At 36.7% G+C, this 22,253-nt stretch overlaps 1 protein-coding gene across 14 annotated transcripts in view; it reads right to left on the bottom strand.

The window, feature by feature from the left end:
- Positions 1-22,253, bottom strand: part of LOC135196336 (trichohyalin-like) — a 515,728-nt gene that overhangs the window by 30,945 nt on the left and 462,530 nt on the right. For 9 of the 14 annotated variants that reach the window (XM_064223096.1, XM_064223089.1, XM_064223084.1 and 6 more), the window contains 6 exons: positions 15,574-15,765; positions 11,421-12,077; positions 11,063-11,245; positions 10,107-10,262; positions 1,770-1,922; positions 1,083-1,271 (listed from right to left, as the gene is read on the bottom strand). In XM_064223096.1, coding sequence (XP_064079166.1) covers positions 1,083-1,271; positions 1,770-1,922; positions 10,107-10,262; positions 11,063-11,245; positions 11,421-12,077; positions 15,574-15,765 — 1,530 coding nt within the window. The remainder of the gene's footprint in view (positions 1-1,082; positions 1,272-1,769; positions 1,923-10,106; positions 10,263-11,062; positions 11,246-11,420; positions 12,078-15,573; positions 15,766-22,253) is intronic. The other 5 variants (XM_064223085.1, XM_064223086.1, XM_064223087.1 and 2 more) reach the window with 5 other exon arrangements.

Genomic DNA, 22,253 nt, shown 5'->3' with positions numbered 1-22,253 from the left:
GAGAAATGCTTAAAAGCTGATGGCAGTAGAAACATTGCAGAAGCAAAGCCAAGTAATACAGAGATCACACAAGATTCCTCCAGCCACCTTTTAATTAAGAATGACCCAGGAACCATCATGCCTTATCCATAGGTTAGTATTCCTTAAGTGTTACAGTACCTTAGGTATATATATTACCATTCCATGCACACTAGGCTCAAGTTGATGAATGATATTAGAATCAAATAGCAAAAAATAAATCGAAACTAAAAGAAGGACATTCACGTGATGCTACTGGATGCCATTACTGCAACTTTTCTACTAACAAAAGTTATGAGTCTTTCTTGGCATACCACTTTGCGATAGGAACGTTTGTTGAATAATCTGTATGTATCACTTTGCAAATGGAGTAATTTTTTCTCTTAACCAATGATCACAATTTCATATTCTTGGCAACGATATAGTGAGGTATAAATCTAAAGACTAAATTTAGTTTGCAACAAATCTTGCGAAAAAGAGCTCTGATTCCCTGGGAGATACGAAGTGAATCTTTCAATTTTGTTTCCGTAACCTGGGCGACCTTTTACATTCGGCGAAGAATGATACGAGAGACAGTGGCAGTGATAATATTATCTTATTCCCCTCTTTGCTTAAGGATGATGTGGAGGTTTGCATTTGAAAAACTTACTAGACAAAACAGTACTGAAGGCATACTTTGTAATTCATATCAAGCAGAAAAACATGTTTTGTTTTATGTCGTGAAGATTTTTCCAAAACAGTTTTCACAAACCCACAGAGAAACTGCAGTTTTACTCAATACACTCGAGGTTAAAGAAAATGTACGAAGAAGGTAGTCATGAGTACAAAAGGGGATCAAAAGACACTGACTGAGGAAGGCGGGCAAAAGGAGGGGAAAAAAGGGACAGGAACGAGAAAAAGAGACAGAAAAGAGATAGATAAAAGAGAGAGAGAGAGAGAGAGAGAGAGGGACAACAAGAGACAGAGGAACAGCAACAAGAAGAGCATGACATCAGATTCTGTGTGGCAGTAATCTGATCCAACCCTCCCTCCCTGGCTGTAGTAGCAGCAGCAGCAGCACCCACCATGACTTTCTGCGTCTGAGCCGAGGTCTTCTCGTACTTCTCCTTCAAGAGTTCCAGGTCCCCGAAAGCGTTTTCTCGATCCCTTTGAGCCTTGCCCAACTGCGCCTGCAACAAGTCCACCTTCTCGCTCAGCGATTCCACCTCTGAAGCGGCCGTTTCTCGTTCTTTCTGCATGCGGGCCATCTGTGTCTGAGGGAGAACCGGCTCTCGCGTTAGCCAGGCGGGCCTTCAGAGGCGGGAGGAGGAGAGAGGGAAGGTAGGGCGTCGGAGGCTGCCCGCCGCTGCTCCATTTTTCATTTTTATTTTAGCATAAAGGACATATGTTCTCTCGTTGCATCATTAAAAACAATTTTGTCTTTCTGAATCATATGACAGGCTTTGCAAAGCTTGATGCACAAAGATTCCAGTTCAGCTATAGCAAAGAAAGAGACAGAAGGTGACAACAGTAAACAGAATATGGTTTTGTTCGACAAACCATAGAAAACAAACAACTCCTTCAACCTGCAACTAATGGTTAACTAATAAGTGCAACAAAGCAAACATGGATAAACTCTTAATTGATAAACTTAAGGTATTCAACTAATCCCCTAAATAGCGTAAACACTCATGACATGCTTGGACTGCTCAGGCAGAGCTGATTTTGGGTAGGGGTGCCCCAAAGGCTCGTCTGAATCCTTCCCAACTTACCTGAGCCTTGTCGTATTTCTCACGGAGTCTGTCAGCCTCCTGCTGAAGAGCCTCCCGCTCCTTGTTGAGTCTGGCGCTCTGACCGTGAGCCTTGTCGAGCTGACTCTGGATCTGCTCGTAGTCATAGGAGTGTTTCTCTCGCTCAGCCTGGACCTGTCAAACACGAATTCATAATTCCTCATTTGGAGAATCAGATGTTATTCGACAAGGCACAGAAATCTGCACGAGTTCTAGAAAAAATAAATGCAATGCCTAGAGGACAAACCAAAAACAAAAAATCAAAAGTATAGGAACTTTTTACGATCAATATTACTTGAGGAAGTACTTCAGTGTCTTCAAAATATTGAGTGTTAGTGTAAGTGTCGATGTAAAATACTATTTACATCTTTCCGGGGAAGAAAAAACACTGTTGATACGAAACTATGATTTTGTATAAAATTGACAAACGTATAGAAAATGAATATTATTTAAGTTCGCATGCACTGGCTGCGGGTTGCTCTAAAAGAAGATGTGGAAGTCTACCTAATCTAGTAAAAAGTCAGAAGAGAGAAATGAAGCATTCAGCAGAACACCCAGGGAAGAGTACAATTGTATCTACGGGTCAGTTCTTTCCTATAGGTCAGAAGGGGTTCTAATTTAAGGGACTTTTAATGAATATGCTTTAAAATGAAACCAACACCGAAATATCAATTCACACAAAACACAGATGAACCAGCTTTTATGCAGGACCATGAAAGAAGTGATTCTTCTCAGAGGTTACCACCGGTATTATGAGTACACCTCGAATGTAGCCAACAAAACATGAAATAAAGTGTAATACGAATGAATAATATCTAATATCTCACTATATTTGGATAGTAATATCTCAGTATATTTGGATGGTAACATACATAAAACTGAGAGGCAAATTTTACCAGATTTAAACAACTTACTCTACTACAATATTAAAATCAAGAGAGCAGACACTTTTGTAACTTTGAAACTAAATAAGTTGGATTTAACGGAAACTTTAACGGAAACAGTTTCAAAAACTACTGCCTAACTGAAATTCTCCAGAACACAGCCTAGAATGTTTGTCTCACCAAAAAACAAAACCAACTTAGGCTATTAATTTTACTTTTAAGGATGTTTCAACCACCGGGGCAAATTTGGGAGCTCAGGCCAAGCACCACCAAAAACTCACTTTAACCAAAAAAATGATCACATCTTGAAAAACATTCCCTTTGAAAGTTGTTCGATAGTGAATCCTCGAAAGAAAACGAACAACCTGTAAGTGTTTGCTCTTAAATGACAAATAGAATATTTATCTCCAATGCTTAGTATATTAGAAAATTTTGATATATACTACTAACATTAGAATCACTCGGTGGCACCTTATTTCCTTGTTTTGTTTCAGAAATAAACAAAATGTAGCGCAAACAGACATGATACGAACCACATTCTTACAATGATCACTGCCTTACATTACTTTAGTCTTTATCTATTTATTCTTCTCGCTATTTAATCATTTTTTACACATGAAACTTCCTTTTTTATAACATATAGTAGCGACTACAGCTGTTACACATTTCCAAAACTGCCATTACCTGAACTCATTTGGAAATAAATCAGACACCCAGTCCCAACTCCTCTCCTTTCTTAACCGTCTCCAGATTACCTTAATATAATTCTGGCGATATTCACAGATCAAATAACTGCTGGGCGCCGCATTTGTCTTTAATAAAAGGCGGGGAAAATTAAACGAAGTTTAAGCACCAAACGCTATTTCGACACAACGACTCCAAATCACAGTCGCAATGATAGCAGCACTATATAATTACGGAAGTCGATATTGATAAACAACAGAGGTTGACGAAAGTTCTAAATCATACGCATAAAAATGATATGAATAGAATCAATCATATATGATTAAAATAACTCCGAGAAATGAACAGAAAACCTCCCACATGGAAAAATGCAAAAACATCTCTGTCTCCTGCCAAACATCTTCGAAATATGAATGTATAAACACATAAACCCTGGAGACTTAATGGAATTTCTGTGGCTATCTCTCTAAATATGTTTATAGAAGTATTTGTGAGTATCAATGTAAATACATACTCACATACATACATACATACATATGTACATACAGCTTTCCCATCTCACGCACATTCAGAGGTTTTAGCTAGTTTCTTCACAATCGCCGATTAACACTACATTTCTGCAAAAATATATCATTCCATATTTCATTCACAGCTAATTTTCTTGCCTCACAACTTGGCATCTTAGCTGAATTCTCGACTAACTTCATCTTGGAGATATTAAAACTGATACGGAGACAAAATACCCCCTCATCTCAGATCAACTTCTACACCAAACCTCCCACTCTCCTTTCTACATGCTTTAAAATATGCTTCGCTTCCATCACAAGTAGTTTAATTGCTCTCATACATTAATGAATAAATAAAGTATATAGTATACACATATATATGTGTGTGTATGTGTGTTTTTGCATTTAATGATTCATACCGAAGGGCTCGGGCTATAACAATTCGGCTTTACACTAATATATATATATATATATATATATATATATATATATATATATATATATATATATAATAATAATATAATATATATATAGACTGAGAAATATGCTCTGTTAAAACAGAATTCCAGCTAATAAAAAGAACCCATAAAAACGCCAAAACTGAAGAAGGTTAATACATAAACTTTCTACATTTTGGAGTCTTTATGGGCTCCTTTTATTACATATATATATATATATGTATGTATATATATATATATATATATATATATATATATATATATATGATATATATATATATGTATATATATATATATATATATATATATATATATATATATATAATATATATATATATATATATATACATGCGTGTGTATAATTATATATATATATATATAGTATATATATATATATATATATATATATATATATATATATATGTGTGTGTGTGTGTGTGTGTGTGTGTGTGTGTGCATGTGTGGGTATGTATGTAAGTGTATGACATTGAATGTCCATGCATACAAAACTCCAGATATGCATAATTATACAAACACTTATTACTCAAAAAATGTATCCATAAGTAAACCACTGGACGATTCTTGCTTACGTGTATCCAAGAATTCAAACACTATATGTAATCATTGTGTATGTGTACGGCTGTCAACGAATACTTCTCTAAACACCTTCTCAAAAATATTTTTTTTTTTCGGAACAGCTTCATATACAATCCATTTGCTGCAGACGAAGACTGCCTAGAAGCCAAAAAAAAAAAAAGAAAGAAAGAAAGAAAAAAAGATATTATCCTAATTCCTTCAAAGAAAAAAAATCTACTGAACTATTTCAAAACACTTCTAAAACTATCGCCACAGGGAACATGCAGGTCATATCAAACTTGTAAGAGGTCAAATAATTTTTACTGCATTTAGCTGGGTACACTTATTTCCATCTATGTTTACCTTTCCGTAATATGCATTTGATTATATATATAATATTCATATATATATATATATATATATATTATATATATATGTATATATACATATATATATATATATATATATATACTATAATATATCATATAATATATATATATATACATATATATATATAATATATATAGTATATATATATATATATATATATATATATATATATATATATATATACAATTACATTTGCAAATTTCTTATCATTACTTATTGTGGTCATGCCTTTGGGTAAGGGCCTAATTAAATTCTCTGATTCATGCCATAAGAAGATTTAGAATCCGTGGGGGGGGAGGGGGAGGGGCGGGGGGGCGGGTGGAAGGCCGCATGCGATTAACGGGGCCTTTGAAAAAATCAGCAAGTAGACAGTGGGCAAATCTAACCTCAAAGAAACTTTGTAGGGCGAAATAAATTTTTTTTTATTTATTTATTATGGGGTTATTCTATATCAAGTGTTACTATCAGTCTAGCAGCTGTTTTTGCAGCCTTACCCATTATGTCTTAATTAATGGTTACCCATACAGTCAGCAAAACTGATTGGCATTTAAATCCGCATCTGATTTAAGCGAAGATCATAACAAACATTCGACTTTGTCTTTCATTTACCGCACCCTAATCGATACAAGTAAGAAGTGGAACCTTTCATTAGAGCTTTGCCCCTGTCCACTGCCTGTTATATATATATATCAGGTGATGGGAGGTAAGGGGGGGGCGTGTGACAAAAAATAGGGGGCGGGGCGAGAGATGGAGAAGGGGGGAATTCTTCCGAGCTACAGACAGACAGTTACTTCTGTATATGAGCGGCTTCTAGGGGCGACGCACGTCACACATATTTCCTTCTAGGCAGCATTGGATGGAAGAGGCCAGACAGAATTAGTGTTCGACTTGCCATTTTTCCGTCACCACGTTTACATTAGCGCCACAGAAACACCAGGGGCAGCACCCCCCGTGCCATTCAATGTCAAAGCTGGATTTGTCTCTCATTCTTTTTCTTTTTTTTAAAGTTAGAAACCACTAGGAGATATATATATATAGTTTGTCATTAGATTGAATTTTTTGGGGGGGTTTGGTATGAAATACTACGCTAAGAGTGGTCTTTAACAGTAAAGATGTGTCGTTTATTGCAATTTTTGGTTAAAGTGTATTTACAGATCATGACCAACCAGGATAAATACAAGCAGGTGATTCTATAATTACGTGATATCAGTCTGAGGTCATTACCTACAAAGTATACTACTTTACCATACACGAAGCTTCTCTCTCTCTCTCTCTCTCTCTCTCTCTCTCTCTCTCTCTCTCTCTCTCAAACAGATTATCAGAAATTTGGACAGTACAGATATTAGAGAGAGAGAGAGAGAGAGAGAGAGAGAAGCATTTCATTAAATAATCAGTCTTTGTACTGGATCTTAAAATAGGCTCCCTGACATATAATAAATAGCGGGTAAAATAGATTTAAAATACAGAGGCTTTTATTCTCCCCATAATTTTTCATGGCTGATACGAACTTGTTTACAAGATCTAGCCCTAATACTTACTGAGAATTTGTTTCATGTAATACACGTAATTTTATCGACATCGATAAACTCACGGGAGATTTGAACTATTACGTTCCAATATAATCACATACAAAATGGACTCCTGACTAGGCTACGGACTTCTTTTTGGTAAACTAACACTGACTGACCAATTAGTGAAAGGCAAGTAGAAGGAACGCTATCAAAGTGAATATTTACATATTTATTCATTTAATAATATCGCAGTACATCAGAAACAGACTCTGTTTAGGCCTTCGACAAAGACAGATTAATGCAGGCAGTTCAGATTGACAATTTAGTGGAATCTGTCAAGGAAAGACATAAGAATACGACGAAAGCTGTCAAGAACAGGTTATGGATTTGAACTAACTCTCTCTCTCTCTCTCTCTCTCTCTCTCTCTCTCTCTCTCTCTCTCTCTCTCCTTAAATCCTAACCTACCAAATCTAGACGCACACATCAGAGAATACTGGAAATATGAACAGAGTTCATTAACGGAGACCTTGTAATTCCAATGTTCGCTAAGCAAATGAAAAAATTCTCGACTTCGCTACAAGTTTGCAGTTACTAAAGACTTTTCTAAAACGAGAAGGAAATGTTATCGACATATTTGAGCTGAATATCTCAGCCTCAGTAGCGAGAGTTATAATATTCATTCCTGCTTCAAGAATACCTGCTACAAGAGACTTTTTTTTACCAAACATTAGTGTTATTACTCTGGTCATCTAGATAGCATGCTGACTGGGCTAGGATACTTTATTACTACTAATAAAAGTAGTAAGGAATACTTCTCGCAATGCACTACTACCATTACGACAGGTGGCTGTCACATGTTATACAAACTTATTGAGGATTTTTTAGTTTGTAAAATTAGGTGCCAGCAATATTTGGGATATTTATGAATGACATGCTATGCAAAATCAAACTGCTTTTTAAATGGACGTAAATGACTGATATTGAGGACATGACCTCAAAAGTACCATATAATAAGAGACAATAAGACCTTGTTCACCTGAAATATAAAATTCAAGAGAGGCGAAAGTTAGAGCAATGAAATAACTGGTCACCGCAATATATTATATACATGAAATTAAGGATTCTAGTTTTGAATTTCATGTGGTTTTTCGGACTGTTCCAGTTTTAGATGGGGAAGTCAAGGTGGATGTATTTTCCGTTTGGATGCCAAAGTTGATTTTTTTGTAATATTACAACAGGAACTTTTTTTTTATAAATGATCTACATGAGGTACTATGGCAGTGGTTCTTAACCTGTGGGGCGACCCCCCAGGGGGACGTCAGCAATTTCCAGGGGAGGCGCGAGCCCTAAGGAAAATTTGTTTAAAATTCTCTAATTCTATTCGTTATTCTCTTAACAAGATTGAGGAACTAATATTCAGAAGTTTATGAAAAAAATGCAAAAGTACCGCCTTAGAAGGTTACTTCCTGGAGTCTACTATTCTAGTTAGGCTCGTTGGGCTCATGTGTTTTGTAATTATTGATCTCCCTCCCTATCCCTCATTTTCTTTATTTTCCTTTAAATCTGAGAGGGAACTTTACTCATAGCTGCCAAGAGGCCGTGAAAGAAAGAACCAACTCTTAGAGGGGGCCTTAAGAACCACTGTTCTAGGGGGAATAAAAAGGCAAGTATGGACCTCTGGACTCGTGTTCGGTGAATATGGACAAGTAGCATGATTCGCATCTATAGTTTACCTCATACTATCTTAAATGTGACTAAAAGATTAAATTTACGAAAAGATTTCTTAACACTCTTTATACCATAGTAGACAATGTTTATTTGTTTACATCCAAATAATAATGTATATATTCTCTAACCTTTATAGTCATGCATTATAAATTGTCAACAGCCTGCAGAAAGAGAGAGAGAGAGAGAGAGAGAGAGAGAGAGAGAGAGAGAGAGAGAGAGAGAGAGAGAGAGAGAGAGAGAGAGAGAGAGAGTTGTTTAAGTTACACTACAAGCTGAAGCTAAGTTTCTATTTTCAAATTCGCATTAGAAAGTCTTACCAACACACGTCACCTTTGGTCCTCTGAATTTTCTCTGGAAATCATAAAGCCATTTCTCTTGTACCTAGTTGTGTTGCAGTCTGCATTCATATCTTCTCTCTCTCTCTCTCTCTCTCTCTCTCTCTCTCTCTCTCTCTCTCTCTCTCTCTCTCTCTCTCTCTCTCTCTCTCTCGTCTTCACATTTATTTTTATCCTATGGTCACTGAGGTACAAATTGTATGGAGAATTTGTAAACATTATTTACTATTACAATATATGGTCACGTAAGCCTTATATAATTCCACTCTAAACTTATACTATTCCCTGTTATTTGAAGAAGTGTATCATAACTGAAAGCACTGGGGAAAAATAGTATTAAAACCGACTTTTCTTCACTACATAGAATGTCTTATCGTTGCTTAATAGTATCTTGTTTCACAGCGAAATCTCTCAGAGTACACAGTCGCTCTAGAAAGTGACAGCGAACCCTCTTTGCAAACACCAGTGTTTATGTGATTTACACGTCTTGACAATCCGTATTGTTGCTTCCCTGAGTTGCAAAATGGTGGATTTGCTTACCCTAACTCCATTTCATTTTCAGCAAACATAAGTGCATATATATATATATATAATATATATATATATATATATATATGATATATATATATATATATATATATATATATATATATATATATATATATGTATAAGTTTATATATGTATAATATATATATGTGTATAGGCTTTTAAAAATTTTGGTTTACTTGAAAATATACTGAACATTAACTTTTTGGTTATTCTCTTTCATTCCTAGAATTCCATCATCAAACCTCTGCACTAAAGAAAGGCTTGTTGTATTCATTGTGTATATTATATATATATATAAAGACTTAAGCTAAAATAGATACAGATATGCAATATAAAACATATATACACGAAGGTACATATACACAGCAGATATATGTAAGTGTGTATGTGTGTATATAGTACTGTTTGTGTACCCATGTATATGCATGTAAGTGCACATACACACATAATTCAGATTAAAAAGTATATATATATAAAACATTCCGGTATATAATTGCATGCATCCTGGTTGAGAGAATTCACATCTAACAACCAAATCATAGCAAACACCCTTGGACCACTGACATGAGTACGAATACTAGAAAACAGAGAATGCTGACCAAAGGAGGGAAGTATGTACAAGTCGTTCGTTCTAGACGTAATCCTAACTATTCTCTTCAGTTTTTATATGTGAGTTCAGGGTCATGGACGACTTACCCGTCTGACCTCCGCCGTCTGCCTCTCGTATCGCTCTTGCAGTTGGTCGAGTTCGGACTGAACTTTGTCGAGGGAAGCTTGGGTTTTCTCTTGCGCCATCTGGGCTTTGCCCACCGTGGCCTGCGACCGCTCCAGCTCTTCGCGCAGCTTGTCGACCTGATAATGATGGACAATTAACACGTGATATAACGAAATGAAATAAAAAAAAATTACAATTGAGAAAGATCAAGAACGATGTACATTTGATAAACTGAATGTTTAAACTGATAATTTCAAACTTCGGTAGCAATCGTTTCAAAAGAGTTAAAGATAGCGCGTGAAATAGCAAATCACAGTTAGAATTATTAAGAAAGATGGGTTATTTCAAGTTTCAGCAGCAGAAGCTTCAAAAGATTAACAAAATTTCTGTTCCTAAAGTTTTCTATCTATGAGGTAAAAAATTAGGAGTTAGAATGATAAAAAATTATATAAATTTGATAAACTGAATATTTCAGTTTTAGTAGCGGAAGCTTCAAAAAGTCATGGTTATAATTATCAAGAAAGATATAATACATTTGATAAACTGAATATTTCAAGATGCAGAGTAGCAAAAGCTTCAAAAGATTAAAAGATCACTGTTTAACATTTCTATTCCTAAAGCTTCTATCAATCATTCCTAAAGCCTCTATCAATCAAATAACAAGTTACGGTTAGAATTATCAAGAAATATACAAATTTGATAAACTGAATATTTGTCAAAAGATTAAAAGATCACTGTTTTACAACACTATTCCCAAAAAGCATGTATCGATCGAAGCAGCTACACTAAGAGGACTAAGCAATTTTTTTTTCTCTCTCTTTTTTTGCAAAATGCAAATTAGCACCAGAACTGTCAAATCCATGACATGTTATCAGTCTAAAAAAGAAGAGAATTTGGGACGAGCATGAGTTAATCTTTATATGAGTGCCGTAGGTACCTCATTGACCCATCTCTCCCGTTCACTGTGCTGTCTGGCTATGGTGCCTTGAGCCCTCTCGAGCTCTTCCTGGACGCTGTCTTTTTCACTCTGGGCGTTTTCCAGTCGGGCTTTCAGCCTGTAGATTTCCCCGTGGGCTTTTTCCACCTTCTCCTGCAACTGCTCCACCTGAAGGTTTACAACCTAATTAAATAAGGTCCAGATGTTTAGTTTCTTCGTCTATGTCCAGCACCTAGTGCAGTCTGCTGTGGTCTATTGAGATATTTTTCAAGAAGGAATTATACAACACATAAACACATATCCTCTCCATAGAGTAGTTATATATTTACAGAACAATCAACTCTCTCGTGAACTGTACCTCAACGTGTGATCTCTCGTAATCAGTCTGGTTCATTCTCAGCTCGGCCTGGGCGCGGCGTAGGTCTGCTTGGCATTTGTCTAGCTTCTCCTGCAATCTCTCCTGTTCTCCAGAGGAACTTGGGGCAGATGGCCGGCCGTAGGATGACTGGGAGCGTTCTAGGTCATGGTGTAGTCTCTCGTTCTCGGTTCTCAGGCGGTCGTTCTCCATCTCGATCTTCGTCAGCCGGTGGCGGTAAGACTCGTAGTCGCTTGTGCTCTTGCCGACCTCTCCGTGCATCTTCTCCAACTCGGCCTTGGCTTTGCCTAGTTCTGACTGGCTGGCCTCGAGTTTCGCCTCCAGCTTGTCCTTCTCGGCCAACCACCTCTCGAGGCGGACCTGCAGTTTCTCGACTTCGCCCTCCAGAGCATGCTGTTTCATTTTGTACTCTGCAATGTCCCGCTCGTGGAGACTCTGCTCTTGGTTCCTCTCCTGCTCTGCTCTGTCTCTCTGCTCTCTTAGTTGTGCGATTTGTTTATCCTTGTCCCCTATGGCCTCCTCCAAGGACGTGAGAGCACCTTCGGAAGAGGAGTGGTGGGCCTGGACCGCCGTTAACCTTGCCCTTGCCATGTCTACCTGGTTGTCCTTCTCCCGAAGTAACTCCTCCAGGTTCTCGATCTGCAGACGACACAGCAACACTCCGAAAATTGGTCATTAATCGACAAAACTAGAAGGGTTCGCTGACTGACATGCCAATGAGGCTGACGTCACTGAAATTATCACCTTATGCTTGTCTACATACGTTGGGAGGATATAGTGACTAATTAAACAAAGGAATATAGTGTGGGAACCAAATAAAAGAAAAAGATAATTGAGGATGTAATAAAAAAGGGAATCCATTTCTCATGAATTAGGATATATAGGCTATTCAATAAACCTAAATAAGCATTCTGTCACTGAGGCATTGTATACAGACGCTACCGTAATTTTTTAAGGCGGTTTTTCAATAGAAAAATTTATGAAAGGTTCCTTAACTATAAGAGCTTTATACATAAAATTCGAATTCAATGATACAACTGCCTTATGATTTTCATAACGTATTTATCAACAAAATAGTAACTCAAAATCTATCATTCTGCTTCGGTAAGTTTGACCGTTTTCGAAATATACAAATTAAATCTCATAACACTATCAGTAAACTATTACAATTACCTATAGTTCTTAACCGCGTTCTTTTGCATAAACCGTCAAGTGCAGTGCCGTATAGTCGTAAAATATGTTTCCTTCGCAATGAACTTATAAGTTGACACCTCAACACTTCCGATAGAGAACGGTGCCTGTCAACATCAAACGTGGGTTAAAGAAATTCTTCACAACCTTCACATTCTATGTACACCGAAACTATTCGAAAAAGTCGAAGGGAGGCGTTTGTAAATCTCGTCGGGCAGTAAATAACAAAGGCTGGCGGCGGCAGTAGAGGAATTATAGTGACATAAGCGTTAGTGGAATTCCTAGCGATGACGTCAACAGTTCCCTTCTTTTGAATCACAGATAAATGAGAGTGAAAGAACATTTTTTTTTCTCTTCTTTTTTAAGATCGTAACAGTAAAGCCCACAGCTATAAAAGCGTTAATAGGCTAAGCTTGCTTGCGTTTGTACGTTAAGTGATTTATTATTATATATACAACTATTTAAATCTAGGCAAGTGACCTTGAAAGTGCCATTAACCTTCGAGGAAAAATTCCTGTCCCCTACAGAATTACACAAGTCACAATCCTTCAGAAATAAAAGGGAAATCGCCCTTATATACGAAATGGCCCCCAATATAGGTTTTAAGGATCAACAGTACTACAATAACCCAGGCGGTCCAACGGGGGTAGCGTAGCAATACAATACCTGTTGTAGCTATTGTTGAAAGGTCTCTGTCACCTACTTCCAATGAGGATGGAGAAATTACAATCACCATCTCCCTACTGAGGCAAAGGGGGAAGACAAAACTGTAAATAATAAAATATACATAAATAAGATTAAAAATAGCTGGATATGCCAAATAAGAAGTGACCGTGGTTAGGACGGATGCAACAGAACAAAAAGGAAACCAGAACACCAAGGAAAAATAAAGAGTACTGGTCAGGGCAAGCACAAAAGAAACCCCATGCGGATGAGGGAAAAACTGAGAAAGGAAAGAAAACCAACGTAACATGATAAACTTTATCAATAAAAGAACAGCATAAAGAGAGAAGATAAGAAGAACCTTCTCCAAAGACTCACACACTGACAAACCACAACCTTGATTACTGCTTGGGGTGCAATGTACAAGCATTGAGTATATAACTATGCTATGCAACTTTGCAGTTTGGTTAGTAAGTTAGTTGTCATTAGTATAGTTAATACTTATCAGGTTATGCTGGTATTCAGATGCATTCAAAATGCAATTTCCACTTAATATAAATATGTTACCAAAAGTTTCATTTCAATATAAAATAAATTATACCTAATTCATATAGATATGATATATGAATTCCAGTGCATTAATATTTTCAATATCAATATCTGATACACAAAAGATTAACAGATAAATTAAATTAAATTAAACTAAGTGAATTGTATGCTTCTTCATTTTTCTATCTATCATTCCGACAAAAGGCATTCTCTCCATCTATTCGTTTATTTATCTATTTATGTGAATGACTGATAATCTTAAATATATTATTTTCTCTAAATAAATACGATCAGTGAACAATCGAACTTGAAAAATGAAATATTAGAAAAAATACGAACAAAACGCTGCTTTTGTTTTTATCAATACAGATCTGCCAGAATGAGATGCAAAGGAGGAATAAATTATATAAACAAATTCCCAAATATTATCGTATCCCATTCCATTTCCGGTTTTGTTTCTTTTTGCCGTTCCTTTACTGGCAACGTCCCAAATGCTCAAGGGCCCTAGCGAAGGCTTCTTGATATTTCATCTCTCTCTTCTGTGTTACAACATTAACATTAATTTATAAGAAAAAAAAGAGAGAGGGGAAAAAAAAGAAAGGGAAATCCTGGTCCTCATAAGCCTTTCCCTTCTCCATCCCACAAATTTTAGGCTTAAAAGCACGGAACTATTTCTTGCATCGCGTCACTCCGCCTCATAAAGCGACGTAGTTAATTCAGAAGTTATTCTTGCATGGAGCGATATTGGAGAAGTTCCACAAATATCTGCATAAAGCCCATTACATCATCTGCCCCACAGACCCTCGCACTCATTTTATTTCGCGCCAGGGGCGTTTAGGCCTAACCGGATGAGGTATTCAAGTATTTACTGTCGCGTCGGATCGGGCTTCGGGAGGAGGTCTGCTGCTGTCTGGGTCTCCATATCGTCGTTGAATCACAAATGAGGTCCGGTTGAAAATTATTCGCTGAAGTATGTGCAGTTTTTCAACAGAATGATGATGCCGAAAGTCATTCGAATTCGTGCTCTATGAAACGAAGATTCGAGTCATTATAATCATATCACCGAATAGGAGGCATTTCAGTCGTTTCCTTTTAGTAAACTCTAAACTCGAGGAGTGAAGAAGCAAGGCCTCAAAATGGGCAAGAAAAAATAAGAAGGAAAAAAAGAGCAACTGGATCTCAGCCATTCTCTCTTATGCTCTAATTCCAATTTATTGCTTTCCCCTCCGACCTCTTGATAACCCTTGAATGGCCGACTTCTTGCTGCCTCTTTCTACTTTATAACCTAATTTTTATACCCCTTTTGCTTCATTTCTATAGTCAATATTTAAAGGATATTATTTCGTTCTTTATGCACTTTTCTAAAATATCCCCTATGCGTATGAAAAGTTGTTGACATATACACGAACAGATAGATAAATAAATGAACAGATGGCAAGTAGACTTCCAGAAAGATACACAGACTTTTGCAAAGTACACTGCACATCAAAGCCTAATAATCTGGAGAGATGTTGGGTACCCTTAACAGCTCTCTCTTTTATCTAAATTTCTTATACAATACACTTTCAGTATCAATATATAAATCTAAGCATCACTGAATAATTACCTTCAAACTTGTCTGAAAATTAAGGAACAAATATGAATCTATTATACGACAAATGGGTTTACAGTCTAATATCAACATCAAGGCTATAAGAAATGTGATGGCAACTAATGGCGGAAAGAGCCATACCTTTCTTTGCAGGACATTGATTTTCCTGTCTTTAATGTCCATGTGGTCTCTGAGTTCGGTGAGCTCTGAGGTCAGTCGGTTTCTCTCCTGTGTGGTCTGTAGCGCCTGGTGGGTCTTCTTCTCTATGGTCTTGTTCTTCTCCTCGAGGCGCTGCCTCAACTCCTCCACCTGGCGAGGAAGACCGGGGGAATGCTGTAAACCAAAAGCATACGGCCTCCCATATATCCGGCGTCTTGTGTGGGATATATGTTCCCTAACCATTGCTGACAGCACATTACGTTAAATGGTACAGCATTTATACAGTGTTGTATAACGAGACAAAGCGGCCGGAACGAAGGTCAACTGTCTGATGTAGCAGAAGTGTTGATTTCCTTTTTCTTTTCTTTTTTAACGCTGTTTTATCTGAGGCAGGGGAGCCTTCAACCCTGCCTTCAGACTCAGCACTACGCTGCGTTACCCCCATCGCTCACCTCCATCAAAGGCTCTCACTAGTCTCATTGGTCACTGGTCATTTGGTTACAAGGCGGGATGGGGACCAACACCTCAGCAACTTCAGAGGAGGACCCACGCAGCCACAGAGTCTCCCACTTATAGAACACTGCTCAAATGCTGCGGGTTTGCTCAACTAAAGCATCAGGGCTCTTGAGGAGGGCTATAAGGCATGGAAGGACTTGAGAACAAAACTCTAACTGATCTAGCACCACTCCTAAGAGCTTCTCTGTGACTCATGCTTGGAGGGTGGACGGCTGTGCAAAATGGATTCCTACTCAAAATACTTCGAAGGACTAAGGGTGATGCAGCCATGTACAGTTCTACTTGTGTTCAGTACTCAAAAATAAGGCGGACTTGACTGAATACACCAGCACACTAAAACAGAAGCTGTGCAGTTGTGAGTACATTTGACATTTGTAAAGGAGAGAAGCCACTCACTGACATTTCTGATATGAATTCAGACCATGACAAATAAAAGTGCACAGACTCGTCTATAATCAACAAAGCAAGTGCTGTTAATGGAAAGGCAAACCAAGTTAATATATCTAGCACTGTATACCAGTACCAATATCTCCATGCTAATGTCAGTTGCTTAATACATTTGATGACATTCTCAATATGAGAGCACAAGTTGCAAATGATTGCAAACTTCATTGAAATAGATTAGACACTTGTTAATCAAACAATTCAAGCACAATTTCTTAATAAGCATCATAAGCAGTTGTAAAAATATTGACCTTACTTAGAAAATACATCCATGAACACAATCAGTGAACAAATAATATGTACATGTATGCATATGTACAATAGTTGAATATACGTGTGCTTATGTACAGTATATAGTTTATAAGTATGTATATATATAATGTAATTATACTGAGCAGAAGTAAAGTGCATTACCATACGATAACGAGACTTGGCTATGGTTTGCATAACAAAGAGGTATGTAAATGTTCTAGTAACCTTAGAAGACAATAAAAGGTAAACAGATGCAAAGTGGAACTTGGTTACCAATAGACTGGAAGAGCTAGACAGGGCAGGGGAATGTCAACAGGAGAGAAATACACAGGTAAAGAAATCATGAGCAATAATTAACAGGAGACAAAAATCTATAGTTAATTAGCAGGTGCAGAAGGTGTTTCTATCTTAACCTGGCCTCATACCATCAAAAGGTAAATGATTTAAGAAGAATAAACTGTATATTAGGATTCCTTTGAATGTGCCTAGAGAGTAGTGTGCGAAATGCAATCTTACGAGAAAATGGACAGTTAGTGACAATCGGCGTAAGTGTACTATGGAGAACAATGTGAGGAACATATCATTATGAGAAAATGAGTAGTTAATGATATTGGCGCAAGTGTATGGAGAGCAATGTGAGGAACATAATCTAACGAGAAAATGAGTGATTATGACAATCGGTGTAAATGTACTATGGAGAGCAATGTGAGGAACATAATATAATGAGAAAATGAGTGGTTAATGATATTCGGCTCACGTGTATGGAGAGCAATGTGAGGAACATAATCTAACGAAAAAATTAGTGGGTAATGATAATGGGAGATTTACATGCTTCAATAAACAATAATGAAGCTTACTGAGATATATATATATTATATATATATATATATATATATATATATATACACATATACATATATATATATATATATATATATATATATATATATATATATAATACGTATAAGTATATATATATAAATATTTGTATATATATAGTTTTCTTTCATAGGGGGTGGCTCCATCGAAATACCATTTAAAACAACTCATTGACACGTAATTTATACAACCGCTGATCCACTAATTTAAGGATGAATGGACACCCTGTGCGGCAAACCTACATAAGGGCTCATTTGCAGCGTGTCGACCTTCCTTACAAACACAGAACCATTCACATATATTTTGCGCACATTCTCGAGTGTCATGGATAATCAAGGGACTTAAATTACAACACTATACACAATTACACACATTTTCTTGAACCTAATGTTCTCAATTCTCTGCTGGTGAGCAAAATACCTCAAAGAAATGTGATCATTCATTTTGTCATCTGGGCTAAACTCTGGATGGCTTCTTTCGTTGCATGTGTATTAATCATCTTTACAACCTCTCTTAACCCCCATTTAATATTCAAATAACTTGAAAAAGAAACCCACAAAATCACTGTCTATAGACTGCCGGGCCTTGACCCAGGCTGACAACCTACACATCTCTTGAAAATGGGCCACATATAGGGCCTGAAAGTACTCGAGTGTTGAGTAAAATAAAATGTAAATACTTATAAGTAAACACGTTATACACAGTGATTTTGTGGGTTTCTTTTTCAATCTTCAGAAGAACACTGAAAAAGGTTTTTGTTTGGTTCATTCAAATAACTCTTAACATCCCAACTCGTGAGAGCGAAATGGACTCAAAATGACTACACACGCTCCAGTCTTTGCTCCGTTAACACACTTCTTTTCCAAAACCTTTCGCAGGAATTCTGGTGCTGTTCTTTCTGTGATTCAGCGCCATCTACTCCCAAATACCCAAACATTATAACTACCTCCAATATCTCCCCATCCACACTAACGTTCATTGTTCGATCTTCCTGGCTCCAATTTATTCCCATAATCTTCATGTGGCTAACACCACTTTCATCTTTCCCCTCTTACAAAAACGTTCAACTCTCTTATCAGGCTCTGCAGCTTGTCTTCACTATGACCGGACAACGTTAACACCTACAGACATCAACCAACTATGCACCACTTTATTCACAACTACTTTCCTTATCCCAAAACCCGCATCTAAATCTCTCGTCCTCTCCATGGCTTCTCTCATTGTTCGATCCATGTATATCTTGAGCAGCCATGGGCATACAACATACCACTGTCTCTGACCCCTTTTCATATCAAACCAGTAATAACCCTTTCTGCATGGTCCAGGACACACTTTTATTTGAAAAAAAAAATCTTCCTTTTTGATGGAAGAAAGAAAGATATTAATTTCTAGTAGTTAATTAAGGTCCAGATATTTGCCTTTAAAATACAATAAATAACATTACAAAAGATAACATGTTGGTGCAATTACGTATATCAAATGAGTTTGCCAGACTTCCAAGCTGCTCGGGCTGTCATTTTAAGTCAATGGTTCTCAAACTAAGGCAGAAACCGAATTACGCAACATAAATATTACATAAAGAGACTATTCTTCCATTGACAATCCTAATAATATGGTTAACAACCTAAGACCTTTTCCCTCCCAATGTTCGGCATCATTTACAAATATCAGTGAATTTGGATATCCTATTATAAGGTATTTCATTTGTGCTTAACCAGTTAGTTATAATTCACACTGTAAATAAAGTAGTACTTCCATACTTCGGTAGGTATACAGCATACTATTAAACTTTCGGATTTTGAACCTCCTATTATGACTTATTCCCTCTCTATCAAGAATCATCTGGGATTATTATTTTTTCTCACTTCTATTAAAAATGTCCTGTTACAGTTTAATAAACTTGGCATATATTTTTTATATTAAAACCAAATAACTTACTCGGCTTTGTTTATTATGAAATGCCCCTAATAACTAATTTCTGCACTCAGGTATTTTCCCTTTGAGGACTAAAAAGATCTAATTCAATTTGGGCACTAGGAAGACTACTTTCATGTAGCTGATCAGGACGTATCATCCTACAACTATTCTCTGTACACGCGACTCATCATTTGAATGCTCTTAGGGAAATATTGATTTTCATCATGAATTAAAAAGAAAAAAAAAAAAAAAAAAAGTAACGCACACTGACCGACGCGGATGTAGTCCAACCAAATCTAATCAGTTCTAGCCAATCACGAAGCCAAGCTTTCATCAATTTCTCACAAAAACCCACACACACACGCGAAACTTTTAGCAAAGTTCCGCTGTCCAACAGAGACAGATAAACAAATAGAAACAAACCGGGTCGATACCGCAGCGTCCTTGTCGGAGGTAATAAACACGGAGGGTCTATTGACTTTACAAGGCAATGACTTTTCCCCTGTGACAACATGGAGTCCAATCGGGCACTGGGCTATAAGAGGAACTGCGGTATTAAGTGGGGCAAATAAGTCATTCCCTTGAATTAATTTGATGATTCGCGAAAAAACAGCCATTCCGTTGACTTAGTTTTGTTCATACCTACGATTTTTCGTTTGTGGATCAAGCTTGAAATGTGGCAGCAAGGATAATCACGTGATCAGCAAGGAATTACAGGGGAATTTTTGAAAAGAATGAGTTTCTAGATACAATACAAGAGGAGTAAATGATAATAAAAAGGAATAAGAATCGAAGCTCATCCTCAAAAAAGAAAAAAATTAAAAACTAAAAAGAGTGTAAAGTCTGATAAAAATATTGAACGAGTTAAAATATAAATTTAGAGACGCATAAAAAATGTGTTGTTAAATCTTGAAGACGAGAATAATCTCTCACTAGGCGCCATTCAGTTACAAAAATAACAAGCATCGGAATTTGACCGACCAATTCTCGGTGCTACATACAAAGACTTCATGTTCTCGGTAATTATAATTTCATCTGGAATTATATAATTTCTTTAGCCACTCTTCTAGTACTTTACATTGCACTGAAATCATTGGATAAATGAATCTGTCACTGCACCGAGGACGCCGGCAAAATATATTTGCAATCGAGTCTACCTAAGCTTTACTTTTTCAGTGATTTTTCCCTGCGTTGCTCATCTTTTCGTCAAGCAAAAAGATGGTTGATAAATTATATCATCGAATATCTTTCTTTCATTCTAGTATTATCCTTCGTTTCGCGTAATTTTCCTCTGTGCTCTGATTAATATGATAAACAAAGGCAATCTTCCAAATTGATTCTGCCTCATTATGCTCCGAAAGATTAATTAGGTTAATTCCTTAGTGACTTTACCAGTCTACAGAATAAAAAACAAATGCACTTTTCAAAACACTACCTTTCATACTACCCTCAAACTAGAAATATTTTATTCATCTACGCAGAATTTCTTAAACAAATATCCCCCCCACAATAGACACAATTAGAGATGGAAAAGTATCTGACTAACTGTTGAAATTCTACCTCTTTGGTCATTTATCTTCGGTAGCACCATTTTTCCAAATACACACATATCATCCACCCTTTCCAATTGTAATGAATGTTTGCATGTATTATGTGGCACTGTATCATCCCTATCTTATAATTCAGATTTTGTACATCTCTGTGTAAGGTAATCACATATAATTTGTTTGTTTCCCCGTAAAGAGTATATATATCAATACCCTTAAGAAATTGTATGTCCCAAGTCAACACATAAGCATAAAATAGAACACAAGTTGTAAGTTTATGGATCTTTGACACTTTACTGGATAAAACTCTCCCCAATGTCCAATTAAGGTATTTACACACTGTCCTTCAGAACTTCGTTGTAGCACTACCCGGGGCTAATAAGTTGTAAGTAATCTACTTTTCCTTGTAACTTCCGCATTTTAAGATTTCGAGCAGCTTTACCTCTGGCTAGTAGACCTTCCAGCCTTCGCAGCAGAGACGCCTTTTGTTAGTTTGCATCAGGAGAGTTTTGCTGAGCAATATTAATTAATTTTTTAGTCTGTTGAGCTTAATTCATATTCAGGAAACAAGGAGCAATGCGGAAATCTCTCATGTGTAGCATTCATATTTCTCTTAACGAAGCCATTCTTCTTCTTCTTCTTTCTCTACAAACTTGTCCCTATTTGGGGTCGCCGTAATGGTTCTTCAGCACACTCTTCCATCTCCCTCGGTCCAGTGCATCCTCCACCGCTCAATCCCAACTCCCTCATATCTCTCCTCACACAGTCAATCCACCGCAATTTTGGTCTACCTAACATTCTCCCACCTGGTAGTCCCATTGTTTAAACCATTTTTTATTTATCATAAGTACTTCATGGTCATGGTAGAACGGTCACCATAATTAACAAGTTAATCAGTCGTTACAACATCAAAATAAAATATTAGATTTCTTGATGAGTAATCTCATGTTTACATCGTTTCAACACAATAAATCTGGTTACATTTCCATCGTCTTCTAAAACAATGTTATTCTGTAGTCTATCCCAATGCGAGACAATTTCTGAAACATAATGTTACTCTGTAGTCTGTAGTTTATCCCAACATTGACAATAATTAATTTCCCTCAT

This window comes from Macrobrachium nipponense, chromosome 17 (genome assembly GCF_015104395.2).
Source record: "Macrobrachium nipponense isolate FS-2020 chromosome 17, ASM1510439v2, whole genome shotgun sequence".
Classification (NCBI taxonomy): Eukaryota; Metazoa; Arthropoda; class Malacostraca; order Decapoda; family Palaemonidae; genus Macrobrachium; species Macrobrachium nipponense.
Note: the sequence above shows the minus strand (reverse complement) of the source record. Positions and strands in the feature narration are given on the sequence as shown.